This window comes from Chiloscyllium plagiosum, chromosome 25 (assembly GCF_004010195.1).
Source record: "Chiloscyllium plagiosum isolate BGI_BamShark_2017 chromosome 25, ASM401019v2, whole genome shotgun sequence".
Classification (NCBI taxonomy): domain Eukaryota; kingdom Metazoa; phylum Chordata; class Chondrichthyes; order Orectolobiformes; family Hemiscylliidae; genus Chiloscyllium; species Chiloscyllium plagiosum.
Window position 1 is genome coordinate 36,788,516 of NC_057734.1, and position 22,436 is coordinate 36,810,951.

The window sequence follows — 22,436 nt, forward strand, 5'->3', positions numbered from 1 at the left end:
GCAATTAAAAGAAGCTTATAGCTATTTGGCTTTAAGCCAGGCATTTCATACACAAATGGTCATGTTAAATCTTTTGTCCTTTTTGACCATTGCACTTTTTAAGTATGTTAAGGTTTTGAAAAGGGTTAAGATGATTTCCATGGCTGGTGCTAAGTATGAGCTATTGGAGAGGTTTGAGATCGGTGTCCTTGGAGCAGCAATAGAGGTTCATAAACCAGGGGAGGGTTTAATAGAGCAAAGCAGGTGACCAGGGTTTTTTGTTCTGGCAAATAAGATGTTAATTAGAATTCATCAATATAAAACATTTGGTAAACCAACTCAAGTTGAAATAAGGAATCCCTTAATGTGAAGGATTTAAGGTTTGAAACATGTTACCTGAAAGGATAATGGTATCAGATCCCATAGGATCTTTGAGAAAGCAATTGGATGCGTTCTTGAAGATGAAATTTATAGAACTGTGAATGGGGAAAAATCTGGGGTGTGAAAGAAATTGGGTAGCTTTTTAAACAAACTAATGTTACTCTCTATGTGGTCTTTTATACTGTAGGATTATGTAATTTAGATTTGGTTTCAGTTTCAGGTAGCTTGTTAACACTTGTGATTTCCTTTTCCTGTACTGACCAAACCAGAGTTGATCAGCTGGCTTAAAGATCAATGGGCAGTAAAGTGGTGCATTGTGTATTATTGAAATACAATTCTGCAGATTGCCCACAAGCGGCAAGATCTATTCTGAATTAATCTAGTTTTTAATGTTTTATTACTACGTAATGTAGTTCATGAGATTATGCTGGTGACCAATTAACCAGCATGGAATCGAAGAATGTGACACAGCAAGAGGCTCCTCAACCCACTGTCTGTGCCTGCCCTATGCAAGACTTGTACAGTTACACCCACTCTGTTCTTTCCCCACTGTCCAGCATATGTTCCTCTTGCAAATATTTCACCCAATTTAAATTTGATGGATTGCTTTCACTATCCCAGCAATCGATTCCAAATTATCGAAATTACTACTTTTATTTTTCTTCCCCTCACATTGCATTTCAACTCGTTCTTTTTTGGTGGTGGTTATCAAGAGTCCCTCTGTTGTTAAGTCTCTTAGCCATTTTAGCTCGCTCATTAGTAGTGGTCGTTTTGAAGAACCAAAAGGCCACTGCTATTCATAGAAGCAAACCCAGGGCAGGTGAAAACTGCTAGCATTACTGAAAAGGTGTTTTTTTTTTTCTCTCCATAGTTACTGTAGCGTATAACTTTCCTTTTCTCTAAGCTAGTGAAACATATCGTCTCTATCCCACTCTGCTAATTTAAAGAACATTCATTCTGAGTCTCTGGAATTTAATTTTTATCCTATTTTAGTGCTGAGATCATCTTGAATATTGTTGGCTTTTCCCTTCAAGCTGTGGTTGACCCCTCCATTGTAGTTGGCAAGGTTAACACGCTTATTCTTTTCTGCCATTTCTTCTTATGACTAATGTGCAGGAAGCCATAGAAAAGTTACAGCAGAAAGTGGCCTTTAAACTAAACCATCTGAGAGTTGTGACTGGGGCCACAAATGCCCATCTGTTTTCTGAACTCAGGAATCCCCTGTCAAAATTGCTCATTTCCTTCACTCCTGCACAACAGAAGTGCTTGTAGCATTCAACTCTTGGCTGAGTTTCTTTTGAGGAACCAACATCATCAGTACCTAAAATGGTTTTCCAAAATAATTCAAAAGCGATTCATGAGCCGGAGCTCAGTATGATTCTGATGGACTGCCTAGCATTTACCGATGCCTTTTCTGGCTCGAGTCTGTGGTGTATGCACCTCTCTGTGCTATTTACGTTTTTCTTAGCCTTGGCCTTGTGCCACATTGACTCCAGCTGAAACCAAAAGTTATTTCTGCAGCTGGTAACACTTCCTGTACATGCAAGGTTGTCTCGGTCACCAGTAGAACCAATGATTTGCTGCATGCTATCCTCATGACTGAACAGCCCAATAATAGTCTTACTTCACTTGGATTAAATTTATTTTACTTTGGTGTATTATATTGTATTTGGTCTTTGCTTCATAAAGCTTAAAATAATTGATAAACTTATTAGTCAGATTATCAGAACATGTTATATAGCACTATTAATTGCAATCCTCTTTCATCAAAGTACCTTCTTTTCCCCATGCAACAAATTTCCACATGTGACTAATTTGTTCCTCGTTCTGTCTCCATTGAGTGTAATCTCCTGATTGTGTACCTTTTTCAGATTTCTATTTGTCCCACTCTCAGAAGTTATGAGCAGTGATTTTTTTTTTATTCTCTCCCCTGCATGGTTCGCACATTTTTTTAGTTTTCACGTGCTTTTCCCCGCAGGTTTCGGACAGTAACTGTTTCTCTACACATGCTGCCTAACCTGTAGTACAGTGTATTTCCACATTTTGTTCGTGTCCAATTTTTGTGGTTTACCATCTGGGTCAACCCCTCTCAAACTCTGAATTTTTTCCAAACCAATATGTTGCTTATCTTGTATTAATTATTGCTTTTTTTTGTTACACTCTAATGAGTTAGAATGTTCATTCAAATGCAAATTCAGAGATTACACAATTTGGCCTGAAACTTCAGTTATTATACTTGGAGGAGTATTGATTTAGCAAAGCTGTCATTTTCTAAAGGTTATTATGCTCAGGCTGTTTGACCTCTCTTTTTATTTAAAAAATTGTACAGTGCAAATCATTGAAGTGATTCGGAGCTCTGAATCCTGGTCTACAATTTTCCTTCAATATTATTACTAAAAATAGATTCTGTATCACCTCTCATTGCAGTTATGGCCATTTTTTGTGCAGATTGGCTGCAGTGTTTTCTTATACCAATGTGTTTTAAATATGTTCTTTGTAAAGTGCTGCAAAAAACTTTGAGGATTTGGCAGGTGATATTGTAATTATTTTATGTTCTGTGCTATCTTACTAGCACTCCTCATTTAATGGAAGAGCATTTATCCAGCAATTTGTCTGCACATGCCTGTCTTAATTCCTCCTCAAAAGCTTTCTTTTGGGTTCATTGACTTCCTCTCCTGTGAGAAACACTGATTACCATTTAAAAATAGAAGATGAGACTTTATTGAAGGAATGGAGGGTTTGAGCTATAGGGAGATGCTGAATAGGCTGGGGCTGTTTTCCCTGGACCATTGGAGGCTGAAGGGTGACCTTATAGAGGCTTATAAAATCATGAGGGAAATGGATAGGGTAATTACACAAGGTCATTTCCCTGGGATGGGGGAGTCTAGAACTAGAGGACATAGTTTTAGGGTGAGGGGAAAAATTTAAAACTGACCTAAGGGGCAATGTTTTCTCAAAATTTGGTACATGGATTGAATGAGCTTCCAGAGGAAGTGATGGAGACTGATACAATTAGAGCATTTAAGATATCTGGATGGGTATATGAATTGGAAAGGTTTAGAGGGATATGGGCCAAGTGCTGGTAAATGGGATTACATTAATTTAGGATATCTGGTTGGCATGGGTGAGTTGGACTGAAGGGTCTGTTTCTGTGCTGTACAGCTTTGACTTTTTTAATGTATTAATTCTGATTGGAGTTCTTACAGTCCATTAATTTTGTAGTTGGTTGTTCTGCTTGAGTTGAATCACTTTTTTCTAATATTGAGATGACAATCTAATGTCATTGAAAGCAAGTAAAGTGAAGTTCAATTTTGGTTGCATTAGGAAACCAGAAAATGTCTTTGCCTGTGTCATTTGGAGCGAGGACGCCCAACTTCAATCTCACTCTTTCATTTCATCAGCAATAGCTTGTAGTTAGATCACATACTTAATAAAATATTTCACAGCATTATCAACGTTGTCAAACAAAAGTTGACACTGTGCTGCATTGAGAAAATTAATCCCATTGTCTGAAAGGCAAGCAAGCCTTCCATTCATGTCAGACTATGCAATACTCAAATACCTTGAAGTCCTTTTACAGACAAGTAAGTATTTTGAAGTGAATAAAAGTTTAATTAAATTTTGAAGAGCATTTAGAGCTGGATTTGTCTAATGCTGGATCTATTGGAAATGTTCTAACTCTGACCAGAATGTGAATATTCTCACTACCTGCATTTTAACTGAAGAAATAATTTTCTTCTCTGTGCAAAAGTGTTTTTTGGGGAAAACAAAGCGCACCTGTTGAAAAAAAATTGTGTTTTTAAACCTTCAGGCCAGAAATGCTCGCACGTCAGAGGTGGTGGCAGTCAAGAAAATGTCCTATAGTGGTAAACAAATAACAGAGGTAAAGTAATTTTAGCTTCCGTTATTTTAAAGATTTTAATCCAGGAGTTCTTAAAAAGAACATCGTTGTCTTGAACTATCATTTTGAGGAATTAATATGTTATGCAGTAAATAGTTTTAAATAGCTCAATATTTCTGATGTCTTCTAAAATGTGGAACTCATCACTTTTTAAAAAAATTATCAAACATTATTATTCACAGAAATGGCAGGACATTATCAAAGAAGTCAAATTTCTCCGCCAACTGAAGCATCCAAATACTATAGAATACAAAGGTTGTTATCTAAAGGAGCACACTGCCTGGGTAAGTTTTCAGTGTTTCCAAACTTTATACAATCAAGATTATTATTTTACTATGAATGTATAAAATAAATAGATATTAAAAGCTATCTAAAAGTTTAGAAACAATTTTTCAGCAACTGATCATGTCATTTGGTTGCAAATTACCAGTATCAGAAGTGCTTTATTGTAACCAGCTAAAAGTAATTTTTTGTAACTTAAGGTTACATGTGCCTGTAGTCATTCAAAGGTGTCATGTGAATCATATTAAATGTAGAGTATGTACCATTGTTTGTTGCAGCAAACTTTCGGTAAACTTTACAAGTTGAAACATGTTTTCACTGTTTTCTTTTAAAAGCAAAAAAACCTTTTAAAGATACTGGAAATCTGAAATTAAATATTCCGGCCAGGCAGGATTTGAAAAGACAGAAAGCTAAGTTATCAGAACTCGAAGAACTTTGAGATGTGATTGCTTTTAAGTGCAGAAGCAATAGACCTGGGTGGTACAGTGGTTAGCACTGCTACCTCAGGCACCAGGGACCCAGGTTCAATTCCAGCCTCTGGCAACTGTTTGTGTGGGGTTTACATGTTCTCCCTGTGTCTGCATGGGTTTCTGCCGGGTGCTCTAGTTTCTCCACACAGTCCAAAGCAGTTTAGATGGTTTGGTCATGCTAAATTGTCCAATGTGTTCAGGGATGTGTAAGTTAGGTGGATTAGGCTAAGGGAAGTGTCTAGGTGGGATGTCCTTTAGAGACTGGACTTTTTGGGCTGAATGCCCTGTTTCCACACTGTAGGCATTTTATGAAGAAAAAGTTGAAGGGAACGTATTTGAGTGATTAGATGACGAAAGCCATCGTGGTGTGGAGCAACCAGGTACAATAGCTGGGACTAACTAATCTAATAATTTGGTCTCAGAAGTATAGGTCTGAAAAGCAAAATGACAAATATTTGTGGACAAAAAGTAGTGGTTATGATATGAAGTTGCTTACATCAATGTTGTGTTGTCCAAAAGAAGAACTCAAACCTTTTTACCACTGTGTTCTTGCCTTTTGTGACAGTCGATTTCCTGTCTTTTGTCTCAAATTTTAATTTAACTATTTACATACCAATACTCAATATAAAGTGTACGTTCATGACAACCCTTAATTTTTTCTTCATCCAATTCAATTTCAGCATTAACTCTCTCTCCACTTAACTTCACTTTACTTAAGTTTGACTAAATTCACATTTAACCCTAATTCTAACTTTATATGCTTGGGTTGAAACAAATATACCCAATTGAAGTGTAGTGACCAACTTTGGTGTACGTAGCTCTTGCCTTATGGTTCTTTGAAGATGACATCAGGGCATATGTTTCTCAAATGTTGGCCTCAAAAGCTCACTCCTGAAAAATTGTTTGTTCTGCAAACCTTTATCACAATGTGCTCGTTCTAGAAACTTTTCTGGAACTTCGCCAACAAATTGAACAAACTCTGATATATTTGTTCAATCCCAGGCAATGGAGTTTTCTCAAACAACTCTCCAATGTTTACTCCAAGTCATAAACAGCCACATTCCTTACTCGATTATAAGGTGATATGCCAGCTTTATTTGGTCAACACTGGATATTGCAGTTTACAGGACAGGTCACATGTCCTAGCAGCAGTTTGAACTAAGATCGGAATTTAAACTAGCTTGACCAAAATTTACAGCATGCTTGATTGTAGCTCTTAATCAGTCTTGTCGCCATTTCTGCTACTGGCCACCTGACCACAGTTGTATTCCAAAGTTTGTAAAATGGCTGATGGAAAGATAAGGTGCTGATTCTTATTCTTGTGTTGAATTTCACTGGAGCGATGTAGAAGGCTGAAGATTGTGGAATTAAAAATGCTGTGTGACCAGTATCCCAGCATATCATTGACTGAACACATTTATTCAAAGTGTTCACCCAATCTGCATACAGACTCAACCATTGTAGATGAGATTGCATTGTAATAATGCTAAAATAAAGTAATTTGAAACAAGTTGGGGGTAAATTTGGTGTTCGACCTGGAAAATGTCTGTGATTCTGAAGGAGACTGAATGACCTGTATCTCTGCACTTGAAATAGATACGTAACGGGGAAGTGAGAGATGGGTTTTGGAATAAGAGTGGAGCAAGATGGTGTTGAGGGATCAATTTGTTGGGAATACTGAAAGTATTGGGGAACATGTCTTTAAAAGTAATGCCCTGGTGATGGCAGAAATGGAGGATGATCCATTTTATGTGGAAGCTGCCATGGTGGAAAGTGTGTACAGGCATGGCAAATGGAATGGATGCAGTCAGAAGTCTTGACATCTGCAATAGATGAGAATTCTTGAGAGTAAGATAAATATTGGAAGCACTGGCATGGAAGGTGGGACTGTTTCCCTAGTTATGACAGATGGAGAAATGTTATGAATGGAACAAAATACTGCAGGAAATGAGATGGAAGAAAGTTATCCAGATAGCCGTGGGACTTGGTACACCTATACCAGAAATTGGTCACTATAAACTAGATTGTATGAGGATGTTGTGATATGTCTTGAGCTTATTTATATGTTGTTAATACATTATCCAGTCTTCATAGTGATAGAGAACGTTGGGAGGATGACACCTTGTAGACTGCAACCTTTCTGTCCATTCGTTTGATAGGTTTCAAAAGGGAACAATGCAGCCACTGGATCCTGTGTTGAATTTGAGTCTCTGGTTGGTGACTGGGGCAGGTGCCTATCGTGGTAACAGAAGGTGACAACTCTCAGCTGTGATAATGGCAGGTGTGGGGGAAGGACTTGGTCCAAGTCCTGCTTCTGGCTTGAGAAGGACGATAGATATTTTCTGCCTTAGGCCCAATACGTTTCTTCAAGCAGATCAATGTGACCTATAACTTGTCTGTTTGCCAGGGTAATAGTCATCCATGTACAGAAAGCCTGTTTTTTTTTTTTTTGGGCAAGTATGCTTTGTTCTCCCCAGCTTGCACCAGTCAAACATCACTGAGTGACCAACAGTACCACATCAAAGATTCCCTGAAAGTCTAAAAGAAGATGATCAGCTTTGGCCTTAACAGCTGCAAACAAGTGTACGACAATGGCCATGGCAAGCCCTGCTTCACCAAGGCATAGCTAATTTTGAAGTATTGTGACTGAAGAAGGTGGAAGATATGAGAGCATGAGGAATTCTGTTCTGTGATTGTCACGTTTTGGAGTTGGTTGAGAAATATATATGCTTTAATCATGCACATGCAGCAGTGGCAAAGACTGTGAAATGAAACTATTATCCATATGCAAGAAATTCTGGAGGGCTTCAGATTGTGCCTTAGCTGTGATTTGTGCCTTGCTATAGGCAGCAAGCACCATGTGTCAGTAAGATTGTTGGAATGTGGGAGACCATAATTCATATAACTTTACTGTTCCTGACATTGAGCAGGAACAGCCGTTTAACATGCCAGGAATATCTTCTGATGATCTTAATACAGGAAAAAATATAGTCCAACAGATGAAGGGTTTATGCCCAGAACATTGACTCTCCTGCTCCTGAGATGCTGCCTGACCTGCTGTGCTTTACCAGCACCACACTCTTAACTCTGATCTCCAGCATCTGCAGTCCTCACTTTCTCCAACATGTATGAAGCTCAACTTGAAATTACATATCCAGAATTTGTCTTTCAGATGACAACTGAGAGCTCATGGATCAATTAATTAGATGCAGAGTTAGCAGGTCCGGTTGTGACTTTTCTCTGTCAGCTAACTGTGGCATCGATCAAGATCATGACAGTATCAACCACAAGAGAAGCATTCCAAACATGCATATTGTACTAACTGTAAGGTTGCATCTTGAAAGCATGACTGCAAAGTGGATGTGAGCATGAAGCCATGCCACTGCGTAGAAGGTCCATAAGCTGTAAGTAATTTAATCAGTGTTTGTTTGATGAAGAATTAGCCAATGTAGTCAGCACTTCAGGTAGTGTGTATATTTACATGTACTTGGAAAAGGCACAGCTTTCAACACTGTGCAAGGCATGTGGAATCATGACATTGGAATGTATTAATGTAGAAAGTGAAGGCAGGAATAAGTGATTCACTATCTTGAATGATGACCAGAGAGCAGGTGGGAATAGCATTCCAAACAAGCAAGGAAAGGTAAAATATCAAATAAGATTCATGCAAAGTCAGACCAAGTTACTGTTGCGATTCACTTGGATGGAATTCACTGATGATCCAACCCCCAATTCCACAAGCCATTACAAATATGTGAATATCCAAGAAAACCACCCAGCTGTTTGCCTGAATACTGTTCAAGAATTAAATAAAGCATCCTAACCAGCATTTTGAAAATGTGTAGCAGTGACCAGCAAAGATCAAGGAGATGAATCATCCTCCTCCAATATGTTTCAGAGACTTGTAAGTTTTATTGCTTATGTATTGAGACAACCTTTTGGCTATTGTGTAAATGGTTTGATTCTTTCAAAATAAACCTTTTGATTTAGAAAAAAAGATGTTGTAAAATTATGTATTTGTATGTTCAATGGAGCATTTGTTAAATTCCTTTGAACACTGCTTGACAGGATGTGTTGTATTCATCCTCTGACTTTTCAGTTCAAAAGAACAGATCTGTGTGCTTACCTGGTAGTTAATTTTGGATTGTAAATACTTGTTCCTTCAAATAAAACTCCACAGCATTGTTTTACCTATCCTTGTTTTTGTATTTTCATTTTCTTGAGGCAAGTGCTGGTCTGGGAATGATTCTTTGATATCTGTTGGGATAAATCTTTTCCTGTACTATTTTTCTATTCTAGTGTTTACACTTTTTTCCTGTTATTAGGTTTGTATATATGCCCCTTGGGTCTCTATTCTGACACTCCCTGTAGAATTGTATAATTCAATCCATTTTGATTGTCTTAATTTTCCCTTAATTATCACTACTTCAAGTTTTGGTTAAATTTCATTTCGTTATTATCTGCCTATATTATCGGTGTGACCTGTCCTCTGAAGTTTATTACAATGCTTCATGAATCCGTTTTTGAGTTGTATTATCTCGAAGTTTGACGATTGAATCAGTGAAGTTGGATTTGTATTCCCCAGGGTTATTTATGAATAGAATACAGGTGTTTGTCTTGATACTCTTCATATTTTCTTCCAGTTTGTGAAGCTACCATTCACCTCAAACTTTAGCCTCCTCTGTTCTTTTTTGTTTGTTTCTCTATCTGGGCTGTCAAAGTCCATTTAACCTCTCAGACTTTAATTTTCTGAAAATCTATAATGTTCTACTGTCAAATTTTTGTTCCCTTTTACATAAAATCAACCACGTTATCCTCAGCAAAGAACTTTGATCAAGTTTGTCAGTTTGATTTGCCGTTAACAAATTTCTGACATTCATTTTGTTAGTCCATACTAATGCCAATTATTTTGACCCAGATTATTGCCTACTTTTCTCACAAGTGCTAGTTTGCTGACTGGTCGATTTATCTACTTGGTCCCCAGCTTGCTTTTTATAAGAGGGACTGCAGCATTTAACATGTAATATCCTCCAGCCTTCTGGCATTGACTCTGTATTCTAGGAGGGATGTTCAGTGTCTGTGCAATTTGCATCCACTTATCTCTCAATCTTTTGGGCATGTTAACTGGGCTAGCTAACTGGCTTTCTATTTTGCAGGCTGCCAGTGATTTAGCTACATCCTTCTTATCTATGCTTATAATCCTGATGGTCTTCATTCTGAATAAAATAGTTTATTGAAAATGTGACTGTAAATATAATATTCCTTTTACAAAGTCCAAGGAAATTAGTTGCTGCTTTCGCATATGTTGCAAAATACTTTATTAGTTTTAAGTGTATTTTGAGATGTACAGGTTGGAACCCCAATGTTAGTCTACCCAGGTCCTATGTTGGATATTGTCCACTACGAAAGTATAAACTTAGTTCATGTGGCTGCACTTAGGAATGCAAGTTCAAAATTTGTTTCTGAATTTATAACCTAGGAGACAATTTGGACTTCAAGTGGAGCCATTTGCTTTAGTGTCCCAGAATTTTCAATTGTGACAATATAACAATCAGAAATAATTGAGGCAAAAATCATAGGTTCGTTTAATGTCAAATTTTAGCAAGATAAAACTGAAGGAGGCAGAACTAACACAGTACACTGGTAAGATAAATGCAATAAGATGGGATGTGGAGGATAAACACTGACACAGACCAGATGATCCAAATGACAGTCTTCTGCACTGTACATCGTATGCAGTACTGAAAGTTGTTCAATGTTTACATACTTTTTTACATTTAGATTTTGTCTTAATGCATGCAATACTTGCTCAAATATGCTTAATTAAGATTGTCATGTAATTTCAGATGGTCATGGAATACTGCCTAGGATCAACTTCTGATTTGCTGGAAGGTAAACTGACAGTTTCTTCAACCATCTTTAAACATTGAAAACTTGGATTTCATATTCAAATGAAATCCCAATTATTCAAATTTGTTACGTTTGAGTTTTTGTGCAAAAGAATAAGGATGTACTTTATGTTCATATGTGCTGTCTTGTTTACAACCTGAATTAATCTTCCCATGAGCTGCACATGCAAAATAATGCTGATTTAGTAGCTGAGCAGATGTTATTTGTGCAGAAACCGCCCCTTCAATCCAACTAGTTCATGACTACCATAATCCTAAACTAAACTTATCCCACCTGGCTGCAGCGGGCCGATATCCCTCCAAATGTTTCTTATTTGTATAGCCCTCAGATAAACCAACTATTTTAAGAAGCTGAGAAAATCAATGCCTTGTTTAATAAATAGGTGCTCTCAGAAGGGAGGAAAATTGAAGGAAATGTATTTCATACGTTTCTTATGCCGTTCTACAAATGGTTTTTTTTTGTGAAGACTTTTTTGCTTTGAATGTGAATTGTGGCTCAGTGGCAGCACTACTTCTGATTCAGAAGATCGGTCTGAATGTTGAAAACAGATTTGACCTCCATCTGTATGTAAGGGATCTGAGGCACGATTTTGAGAAACATGAGAATTCCCCTGTTCAATTAGTTTTCATAGCACTTGATCTATGGAGAAATAATGGGAAAACATGAGAAACGATATAAATGGCTTTTTCAAATTTATCCTGCGCAAGAGTTTAGTGGCCCAAATTTTCTACGCAGCTTTCTGCAAATTTTTTCTCAGTCTGATACAACAGTGTGGGATCTTCTGCAGGATCTCTGGAATCATTATGAATGGGATTAGCAATAATATGTTCCCTTTTCTGATGGGATTAGAGAACCTGACTGAAAGACATGATAGAAGCAAGTCAGAGCTGACAACATTGAATGCAATGTAAGATCATACACAGGAGGGTTTGCGAAAGAATCTAATTAAAAAATGCTAGCTTTTTAGCCTTAAATCTCCAACCAAACTTCAAATCACAACTGATAATTTTCTAAGCTGGAAAGTATTTAAGACTCCTGTCATTTAAAAAAATAAGTTAGCCTTGAATTGATAAGGAATATTTCTTGACCCATTTGCTAGTTCACTGTGACCCAACCTTCCTGCTTAAATGAGCCACACTGTGGAAAGAGGTGTGGCAGAATAGAAAAGGAATTTTAGGGATGCCAACAATTTGTGATAAGCTGATAATTAATTTAAATATGCAAGTAAAAAATTACATTTAAAAAGTGTTGATTTATCCAGCTAACTAATAAACCCTTTGCCGTTTTGATTAAGCAAAATAGAGAGAGAAAACCAAGCCCCACTTCCTGTTTTCGCTTGAAAATTGGGACCAATCAAAGGAGTTGAATTTAATGAACACTGACCTTGAGTTCAGCTTTGTATATTCCTGCTGGCCTCAGCTGAATTAAAGGACTGTGGGGATCAGAAGTGGCTTGTCTTCACAGCCGTACTGTTTGCTTTGTAAGCAGGATTTTGGGAGGGAAGAGGATGGTAAACTATATAACCAGCTCACTTCTCCCATTCACGTGGGTGTTCTTCTTTCTCAACTTTTTTTTTCTCTTCAATGCCCCCACCTCCCAAAATCACTGCCTCCACCCCCACCAATGGGGCATGGTGCAAACTTCACCCCCACAACTTTGGAGCCCTTCTCTACCATCTCGACTGCTTCCTTCAATGGGATGGTACCCAGTATGGGAAGGAGGCAGCCTGACCTCTGTTTGGAAAAAAAATATCTTGCACAATTTTCCACTTGTATGTCCTGTGTTTGGAAAGTTGATAGCACAACAGATTGAGGCCAGCGGCTGCTTGTTGAGCAAGCCAAATTTATTGAGTCAGTATTGAAACTTTGCCCTGTTTGGTTGAGTGAATGCTAAATTTCTTGGCAGACTACAGTTGTAGTAGACCTTGTAGAGGAGCATAATAAATTTGATAATGGCAACTTGATCTCCACACTTGCAAGGTGTGGACACTGGAAGCTGTTGTCCATTTTCATCTGAATAAATGAGCATTGCTGTTATCACCATAGTTTTGTGCTTGCAGACTGATGGAAAATACATTAAGCAAAATGATGAGTCTACATAATGTATTAAAATCCACTTTTTAAATAAGAAAATATTTTTTAAAACACTATTGTCACCTGGAATGTGAGCTAACCATCATTGTAAAATAAATGTTGAATGTCCAACCCATGGGGAGAAATACGCAGGTATTCAAGTCCAGCAATACACAAAACTAATATTGGAGAATTGAAGACTAAACCACAATTCTGCATCTAATTTTATTTCTGAAAAATTAGCAAGCTGATTTTGTTCAAATCTGTAAAGGCATTTGACAGGATACACAATTAGAGAACAAAATTAGGACTCCAGATTCGTAATTCAAACTATATCAGTTGTGTCAATCCAAACAAAATACCAGTTTATTCCAAAGTAACACTAGGAGTCTTACAGACAAACCTAGATGAGTTAGGGGCTCAAATCAAAATATAAAGATGATGTTTCACTCAGCAATGGCATGGGAGAAAGGGACCGGATTGGTAGCTCAGTATTCCAGGATTATAGTGTTTTCAGGCAAGACCGGGAAGGAAGTTAGAGGAGGGGGTGTGGCAATTTTGATCAGGGAATCTTAACAGTAAGGAAGAAGGACATCTTAGGCTCCTCCAGTAAAGCCATATGGGTAGAACTTAACCAAAAAGGAACAGTCACATTGCTGAAGAAAAATGTAGAACCCCTAGTGGCCCCAGACAAATAGGACAAAGGCAGATACATTTCAGGAAAGTGTAAAAGTAATTGGGTAGTGATCGGGAGTTTCAACTTCCCAACATTAACTGGGTAGTCATAGTGTGAAAGGGTTAGAGGAAGCAAAATTCTTTAAATGCATCCAGGTAGCATTTTAAGCCAGTATGTAAGAGGCCCTATGTGGCAGGAATTTGTCAAGTACTTAGTTTAAGTACTTGAACCACTTGCCTGGCTTCATTAATTGAAGTACTAGTGGGGGAGCATTTTGCAGACAATGATCATAACTGTTAGATTGAAATGGTTATGGGAAAGGACAAGGATGAACCTGAAATCCAAGTTAGCAACTAGGCAAAAGGCTGATTTTTTTAATGAGATCAGGTATGATTTGAACAGAATGGATGAGGAGCCGATACTTGAAAATAAATGTGTCGCAGATTTTTAGGATGCATTCAAGAAAGAAATATGGAGAGTATAAGGCCAATATGGTCCCATCCTTTAATTATATTGGGACATCAAATTCTGTGAACGCTGTATATAGAGGGATATTAAGTGTTGAATTAAGAAAAAAAAGGTTTATGGCAGACACTGACATTTCAAAACCGAAGCCCTAGAGGAGTATAGAATGTGCAAGTGGGAACCTAACTATTAGGAGAGTTCAAAGGGAGCATGAAAGGATACTGGCAGGTAAAGGGGTAGGGTGCAGATCTTGAATTAGAAACAGTGATGTCACAGGAGAAGTGGTAAGTAACTGCTAGTTTGAATACCTAGTCTAAATAGCTTTCAGATTAAAGGTAAATTTAGAGTAATACTTTGCAGATCAAAAACTAAAGGTCAGTAGGAAATTTAAAACTTAAGACAAATCAAAAACATATTAAATAAGTTAGAAATGCAAGCCAGGCAATGTGTGTACTTTGCTTCATAATGACAATATCTATCGCAAGTCAGTGTCGTATGGGATGGAACTAGACCCTTTGATCCTCAAGGAACTCTGGCTCAGAGCTAATGAGCTAGAGTACTGCAACACATCAGGGAGGGGGTGAATTACCTGGATACTGTGCTTCAGGAGGTAGTCATATTTGGAGGATAAGTACTTTAAATTTAGCCAGTGGTCAGGGATAGGAGAGTGAGACTACATGTGAGGTAGGTAAAGGGATACAGAATTTAGCATTGGAGGGACCTCATCCAATGGATATGAGATACTACTTCTTGTAGAGAAGACAAGGACCGTGGTGAGGATGGTCCAACTGATGAATGCACCATGGTACAAGAAGCCACTCAAATGTGGAGACCAAAAAAAGGTAAGGTTGGGAGAATCTATAATTAAGAGTACAGTCCTTTGCGCAGGACTCTTGATCCTGCTTACAATGTTGCCTGCTTAGGGTCAAGGTAAGCATAATTTCAAACAGCTTGAAAGGATATTGGAGAGGGAGAAGGTTCAGTTATTGTGTTCTACATTAGGACTAACAACATAGACAAGAGTACATAAAAGGGCCTTTTGGGGAATACAAAACAAAAAGAGAAAAAATGTTAAAGAACAGGACTTCGACATTTATAATCTAGCTTATTTGTCAAGCTGCTTTCCAATTGTCATAGAGATAAGGAAGTTAGGGAAGTAAATGTGTGGCTAAAGGAGTGGTTTGGGAAAGGGGCTTTCTATTTGATGGGTCCTGGCATCATTATTGGGACAGGAAGAAACTGCACTGTGGGGATGGGCTCCAGCTGAACTGATTTGGGGCCAGTGTCCTAATGGAAAAGCTAAAATAGGGTGGTCACAAGGACTTAAAACTAGTAAATGGGGAGAGGGCTTGGGGCCAGTCAATAGTCTGTCAAGTAACAGGACAGAGTTCTTTTTAAAAAAAAAAAAAGGATTTCTGCAGGTGTAGCAGGCAATTGCGAAACTGTAAGAAGCGTATTGATTAAATGGGAAGAGTGAAAGAATCCAAAGGTGAATAAAACATGAGTGCAGAGGGACAAGCAACAGTGTATGGCCCAAAGTCTAGTTCTACGTACAAATGTGCAGCATGTAAGGAATAAAGTAAATGAGCTACAGGCACAAATTCAAATTGGAGGTTGATATTGTAGTTATTATTGAGACATATGAAGGATGGTCAGGATTGGGAACTAAATACACCAAATTATAAGTTACACAGGGTGGACTGGGAAATGGTAGAGTAGCCTCATTGATTAGGAACAGAACTACTTCAATGGTAAGGGAGGATATAATGGGGGAATGCATTCAGTGGAACCTGAATTCAGGTTGGGAGAGGCTGTCAACCACTTGTCAGAGATTGTCTGGAATAGTTTAACAGCAACATGTCTGAGATGCAACAAAGGGGCAAGTGCATGAGATTTTGAGAGCTAGATTTAATGAACATTTATCAAAAAGTGGTTGCTTTCAAATGTTCCACTGAACTCGATGAATCAGCAATTAGAATTTGATTTAGGTAAGGCTGATTTTTTTTTTTTAACAGGACAAGACAAAATCTGTCCACAGTGAATTGTGAAAAACTTGCTCGAGTAAAACAGCTGACGAGTAGGGGCTGTTTAAAGAAACATCTTAATACAAAATCAGTTTATACCTGGGGGAGGGAGAAGAAACTCAACTGAAGAAGCAGCCGTGGCCTAATAAACGGATGACGACGGCATAAAAATAAAACAGAAGGCTTACAAAAAATACCAAGTAAGCACAGATCCTGCTGAATTGGCAAGATGCAAAGATCAGCTCAGGGCCAAAAGCAGCATAAGAACTAATAGAAGGGATTATGAAAGGAAACCAGCCAGAAACACCAAAATCAAGAAGAAATTTGATAGATAAAAGGGAAAGCAGGTGGTCAGGAATAATATTGAAGACTGACAGTATCTCCACTTTCAGTGACTGTGGGGAAATGGTAGCATGTTGAATAGTTACTTGTGTCTCAGTAAAGTAGAAAAGGAGGATAGCTTGCTGGAAGTCCCAAAGAAATTATTGGATTGGGAGCAAGGATTAAAATTACCGCAAGTATAACCGCCAAAGAGGAAATTAATGGAAGTAGAGTGACAAATCTCTGGGACTTGATAGTTTATATGTGCAGGTTTTAAAGGAGCACATTGTAGACACCCTAATTATAATCTTTTGTGCTCGCTAGATAGAGGGGTCATCTCTTTCGACTAGAAAATTGCACTTAACAGGAGTGAAAGAAGAAAGCCAGGGAATTAACCTATCATCTGTGCTGGAGAAATTGTTGGAGTCTGTAATCAATGATTGAGTAAATGAACATCTTAACTTTTGACTTAATCAGGAGCGTTGTCATGAATTCATGACAGATAATACCCGACAAAATTTACTTAATTTTTTTGAAGAGGCATCTTCGGTAGTGGACAGGAAATATCCATGGATGTTGTTAATATGAACTTCCAGAAGGCATTTGAAGAAGTCCCACATAGCCTCTTAACTAAGGTAGAAATCCACAAGGTTGAGGGCAAATTACTGACATGGCTGGGAATTTAAATGGCAAGTGAGAGAAAGTAAGGATAATGGACAGAGAGCCAAATTGGCAGGATGTGACCCACGGTGTCCCACAAGGTTCTGTCCTTGGGCTTCATTTTTAATAGTCTTTGTTAATGACTTGGTAATGGCATAGAAGATCATACATTCCAAATCTGCTGATGCGATAACACTGTTGTAAATTTAAAAACCAGAGTCCATATTCGAGTGGTGCTGGAAAACCACAGCGGGTCAGACAGCATGCGAGGAGCTGGAAAATCGATGTTTCGGGCAAAAGCATTCCTGATGAAGGGCTTTTGCCCGAAACGTCGATTTTCCTGCTCCTCGGATGCTGCCTGACCCGTTGTGCTTTTCCAGTATCTGCAGTCCTCCCTTTTGCCTAATTTTAAAAATCACACAACACCAGGTTATAGTCCAACAGGTTTATTCGAAAGCACGAGCTTTCAGAGCACTGCTGCTTCAAGTGGTTGTGATGTCTTATTAAGACAAAATTTATAACAAAAGATTAGTGGTGCAACGATACATTAAACAAACCTAGATTAAGTCTTTCATCTTTTAGAATGGATTGCAGGTTTCAATTCTTCAATACGTAAATCCCAGAACTACTTTAAGTCACATTCTCAAGGTAATTTAAGGTTTCACAACAAAAGGTGACATCTCAGTTCAGGCAATGCATTAAATGTGTGAGGTTAAAGTTTGTCTGTATACCAATCTTGAGTCAGACTGGTTCTATTTTCAAAGTGGAATTTACAAATATACAAATTGACTGCTTGCAGGTTCTGCACTTTTTTTTGAGCAAAATAGAATGTATCTGCAAATCTTCGGCAAATACAAATTCGTCTCATTAATCTGTGCGCGTGTGCAGGGGAGAGAGAGACAGTGTGTGTGAGAGAGAGTGCACTTGTGAGTGTGCAAGTATGTTAAGTCATAAGCTTGTGAGAATGTGTATGCGTGGGTGTTGCATGTGTGCGCATATGAGAGAGAGTTTGCATGAGTGAGAGAGAGTATGTGTGTGTGCATGCGTGTGTTTATAGTGCAGTGGGGTCACCTGTAATGTGACATGAACTCAAGTTTCCAGTTGAGGCCATCCTCATGGGTATCGAACTTGGCTAGGTAAAACTGTGCTCTTCCAGCACCACTAATCCAAAATATTGAACTTGGCTATCAGCCTCTGCTTGGCACTTTTGGATTGTTTCCTGTCTCTAAGTCTGCCTTGGAGGATGGTCACCCAGAGGTCTGAGGCCGAATGTCCCTGACTGTTGAAGTGTTCCTCGACTGGAAGGGAACACCCCTGCCTGGTGATTATCAATGCAGGCAGTCAATCCATATAATATTTGTAAATTCTACTTTGGGAATAGAACTAGTCTGACTCAAGATGGGGATGCAGACAGATGTTAACCTCACACCTTTAATGCATTGTCTGAGCTGAGATGTCACCTTTTGTTATAAAACCTTGAGTTATGTTGAGAATGTGGCTTAACAGAAATTCTGGGATTTACATACTAATGAACCAAAACCTGCAACTTAATCTAAAAGGTGAAAGATTTAACAATCCAGGTTTGTTTAATGTATCATTGCATCAGTAATCTTTTGCTATGAATTGTCATATGGTCCTGCTTCACAACCACCTGATGAAGAAGCAGTGCTTCGAAAGCTAGTGTTTCCAAATAATCCTATTGGACTATAACCTGGTGTTGTGACTTTTAACTTTGTACACCCCAGTCCAACACTGGTGTTTCCAAATCAATGCTGGTGGAGACAGTATAAAATTGCAAACTGATACTGATAGACTAAGTAGATAAAACTGTGGCAGATGGAGTTCAATGTGTGTGGTTATACATTTTGGATGGATGAAGGATAGACCAGGGCATTTTCTAGACAGTATGAAATTTAAAATATAGTGGATACTCAAGGGACTTTGGGTTCAGGCACATAATCTTTAAAATGGCACGAGGTGCAGAAAATCAACAAAGCTAATGGAATGTTGGCCTTTACACCAAAGAGACTGAAGTACAAGGATGTAGAGGTTATGCTGCAGTTATACAAAGCCCTGGTTAGACCCCACTTGGAGTACTAAGAGCAAATTTAGGCACTACACCTTAGGAAGGCTATGTTGACCTTGGAGGAGGCTTACAAGAATAATAACTTAACCCCTGATGTCAAGATATATGAGTAGAGATAATACAAATGAGGCCTGTTTTCTCGAGAATTTTGAAGGTTAAGTGGGGTCATCCAAGTCTTGAAGATGTTAACTGAAAAACAGTGGATAAAGGAACTATCTCCAGTGGTTGGGGATTCTGGAACAGGGCCAGACCATTCGGGAGAAATGTCAGGAAATAGTTACACACAATGAAACACTTCCACAAGTGGTAGTGGCTATTGGATCAGTTACTTTAAAGAGCAATTTGATATTTTAAAACTGAAAGTTATTAAGGGATATGGGCCCAAAAAAGTATGTGGCGTTCTATCACAGATGAGCTATGATGTTGGTGAAACAGGCTCACAGTGTTGAATGGTCTACTCCTGTTACTGTGTTCCTATAAAACAGTAAAAGTCCATCAAGAGCCACAGTGATATTTGTGCATAGAGCTAAAGCAGATGCAGGTAGGGTTCTAAAGAAATACTTTGATTTGGTGCTCACCACTGAGGGGGACAATATTAAGGCATACAGATATACAGCACAGAAATAGACCCTTCAGTCCAACATGTCAATGCCAACCATAGAGTCAGAGATGTACAGCATGGAAACCAGATATCCTAAATTAACCTAGTCCCACTTGTCAGCACTTGTCCCATATCCCTGTAAAATCTTTCCTATTCATTACCCATCTAGATGCTTTTTAACTGTAATTGTACCAACCTCTGCCATTTCCTCTAGCAGCTCATTCCATACATGCACCACCTTCTGTGTGAAAAAGTTCCCTCTTAGGACCCTTTTAAATCTTTCCCCTCTTACCATAAACCAATGCCTTCTCGTTCTGAACTTGCCCACCGCAGAGAACAGATCTGGTTATTTACCCTATCCCTCATGATTTTATAAACCTATATAAGGTCACCCCTCAGCCCCCACTCCAGGGAAAACAGCCCCAGCCTATTCAGTGTCTCCAACCCTCCAACCCTGGCAACATCCTAAAATCTTTTCTGAGCTCTTTCACGTTGCACATACCCTTCCTGTAGCAGGAGAGACCACGATATTCCAACAGTGGCCTAACCAATGTCCTGTACAGCCACAACATGACCTCCCAACTCCTATACTCAATGCACTGACCAATTATGGAAAGCATACCAAATGCCATCTTCACTATCATATCTACTTTCAAGGAGTTATGATCCTGCAGTTCAAGGTCCTCGTTCAGCAACACTCCCTAGGACCTTACCATCAAGTGTATAAGTCCTGCTCTGATTTGCCTTTGCAAAATGTAGTACCTCAAATTTGTCTAAAATTAAAGACCATCTGCCACTCCTCAGTCCATTGGCCCAATTGATCAAAATCCCTTGAGGTAACCTTTGTCTACTACATCTCTAATTTTGGTGTCATCTGCAAATTTATTAACTATACCTCCTCTGGTCCTATCCAAATGATTTACATAAATGAAGAAAATCAGTGGCCCAGCACTGATCCTTGTGGCACACCATCGTTCACAGGCTTCCAGTTTGAAAAACAACCCTTCCCCAACACACTCTTCTTCTACCTTCAAGCCAGTTCTGTCGAATTGGCTAGGTCATCCTATATTCCACATGTTCTATCAGTGCTAACCAGTCTACTGTGAGGAACCTTGTTGAATGCCTGAATCAAGTCCATGTAGATAATGTCCACCACTCTGCCCTCATCATTCCTTTCGTTACTACTTCAAAAAACCAGTTAGGTTAGTGAGACATGATTTTCCATGCATGAAGCCATGTTGACTATCCCTCATCAGTCCTTGCCTTTCCAAATACATGTACATCCTGTCCTTCAGGATTCCCTCCTCCAACTTGCCCACCACCAATGTCAATGTCACCAGTCTATAGTTCCCTGGCTTTTCCTTACCATCTTTCTTAAATAGTGTCACCATGCTAACCAACCTTGAATCTTCTGGCACATCAACGGTGACTGCAGTGATCCAAATATCTAAGCAAGGGGTGCCAGCAATCACTTCTTTAGCTTCACACAGAGTTCTAGGTTACATCTGATCCTGGGGATTTATTCATCTTTATGCGTTTAAAGACACCCAGCACCATCACCTCTAATATGGGCATTTTTCAAGATGTCACCGTCCATTTCCCCATGTTATGTATCTTCCATGTCTTTCTCCACAGTAAGCAATGCTGCAAAATGCTTACTTAGTATCTCCCTCATCTCCTGTGGTTCCTCACATAGGCTGTCTTGCTCATCTTTGAGGGACCCTATTCTCTCCCTAGTTACCCTTTTGTCCTTAACCCTACTTGCCAAAGCTATCCTGTGTCCCCTTTTTTGTCCTCCTGATTTCCTCCTTCAGTATACTCCTATTGCCCTTATACTCTTCTAAGAATTCACTCGATCTCTGTTGTCTATAGTTGACATATGCTTCCTTTTTTTTTTGACCGACACCTCAATTTCTCTAGTCATTCTCTACACGTACCAGCATTGCCTTTCATCCGAACAGGAACATTCTGTTTCTGGACTCTCGTTATCTCATTTTTGAAGGCTTCCCATTTTCCAGCCTTTCTTTTACCTGCAAACATCTGCCTCCAGTCAGCTTTTGAAAGTTCTTGCCTCATGCCATCAAAATTGGCCTTCCTCCAATTTTGAAGTTTAACTTTTAGATCCGGTCTATCTTTTTCTATTGCTATTTTAAAACTAATAGAATTATGGTTACTTGCCCCCAAAGTGCTCCCCACCTTGCCCCGCCTTATTTCCCACGAGTAGTCAAGTTTTGCACTTTGTCTAGTATGTACTGAATCAGAAAATCTTCGTGTACATGCTCCTTTCCATCTAAACCCATAACTGTGGGAATCGCAATGTTGGGCAAGTTAAAATCCCTTACCATAACCATGCTATTATCCTTACAGATAACCTGAGATCTCCTTATAGTTTTGTTTCTCAATTTCCTGCTGACTATTGCAAGTTGTCTATAGTACAATCCCAATTTTGGTGATCATCCCTTTCTTATTTCTCAGTTCTACCCAAATAACTTCACTGGATGTATTCCCAGGAATATCCTCTCCAAGTACGGCTGTAATGTTAAACCTTAGTAAAAACACCATCCCTGCCCCATATTGTTCCTATAGCAGTTGTATCTTGGAACATTAA

At 38.7% G+C, this 22,436-nt stretch overlaps 1 protein-coding gene across 2 annotated transcripts in view; it reads left to right on the top strand.

Annotated features, from left to right (window-relative positions):
- The window catches only part of taok3a (TAO kinase 3a), a 99,017-nt gene that overhangs the window by 14,230 nt on the left and 62,351 nt on the right, over positions 1–22,436 (top strand). For both annotated transcript variants that reach the window (XM_043715878.1, XM_043715879.1), the window contains exons 3-5: positions 4,172–4,243; positions 4,444–4,545; positions 10,860–10,905. In XM_043715878.1, coding sequence (XP_043571813.1) covers positions 4,172–4,243; positions 4,444–4,545; positions 10,860–10,905 — 220 coding nt within the window. The remainder of the gene's footprint in view (positions 1–4,171; positions 4,244–4,443; positions 4,546–10,859; positions 10,906–22,436) is intronic.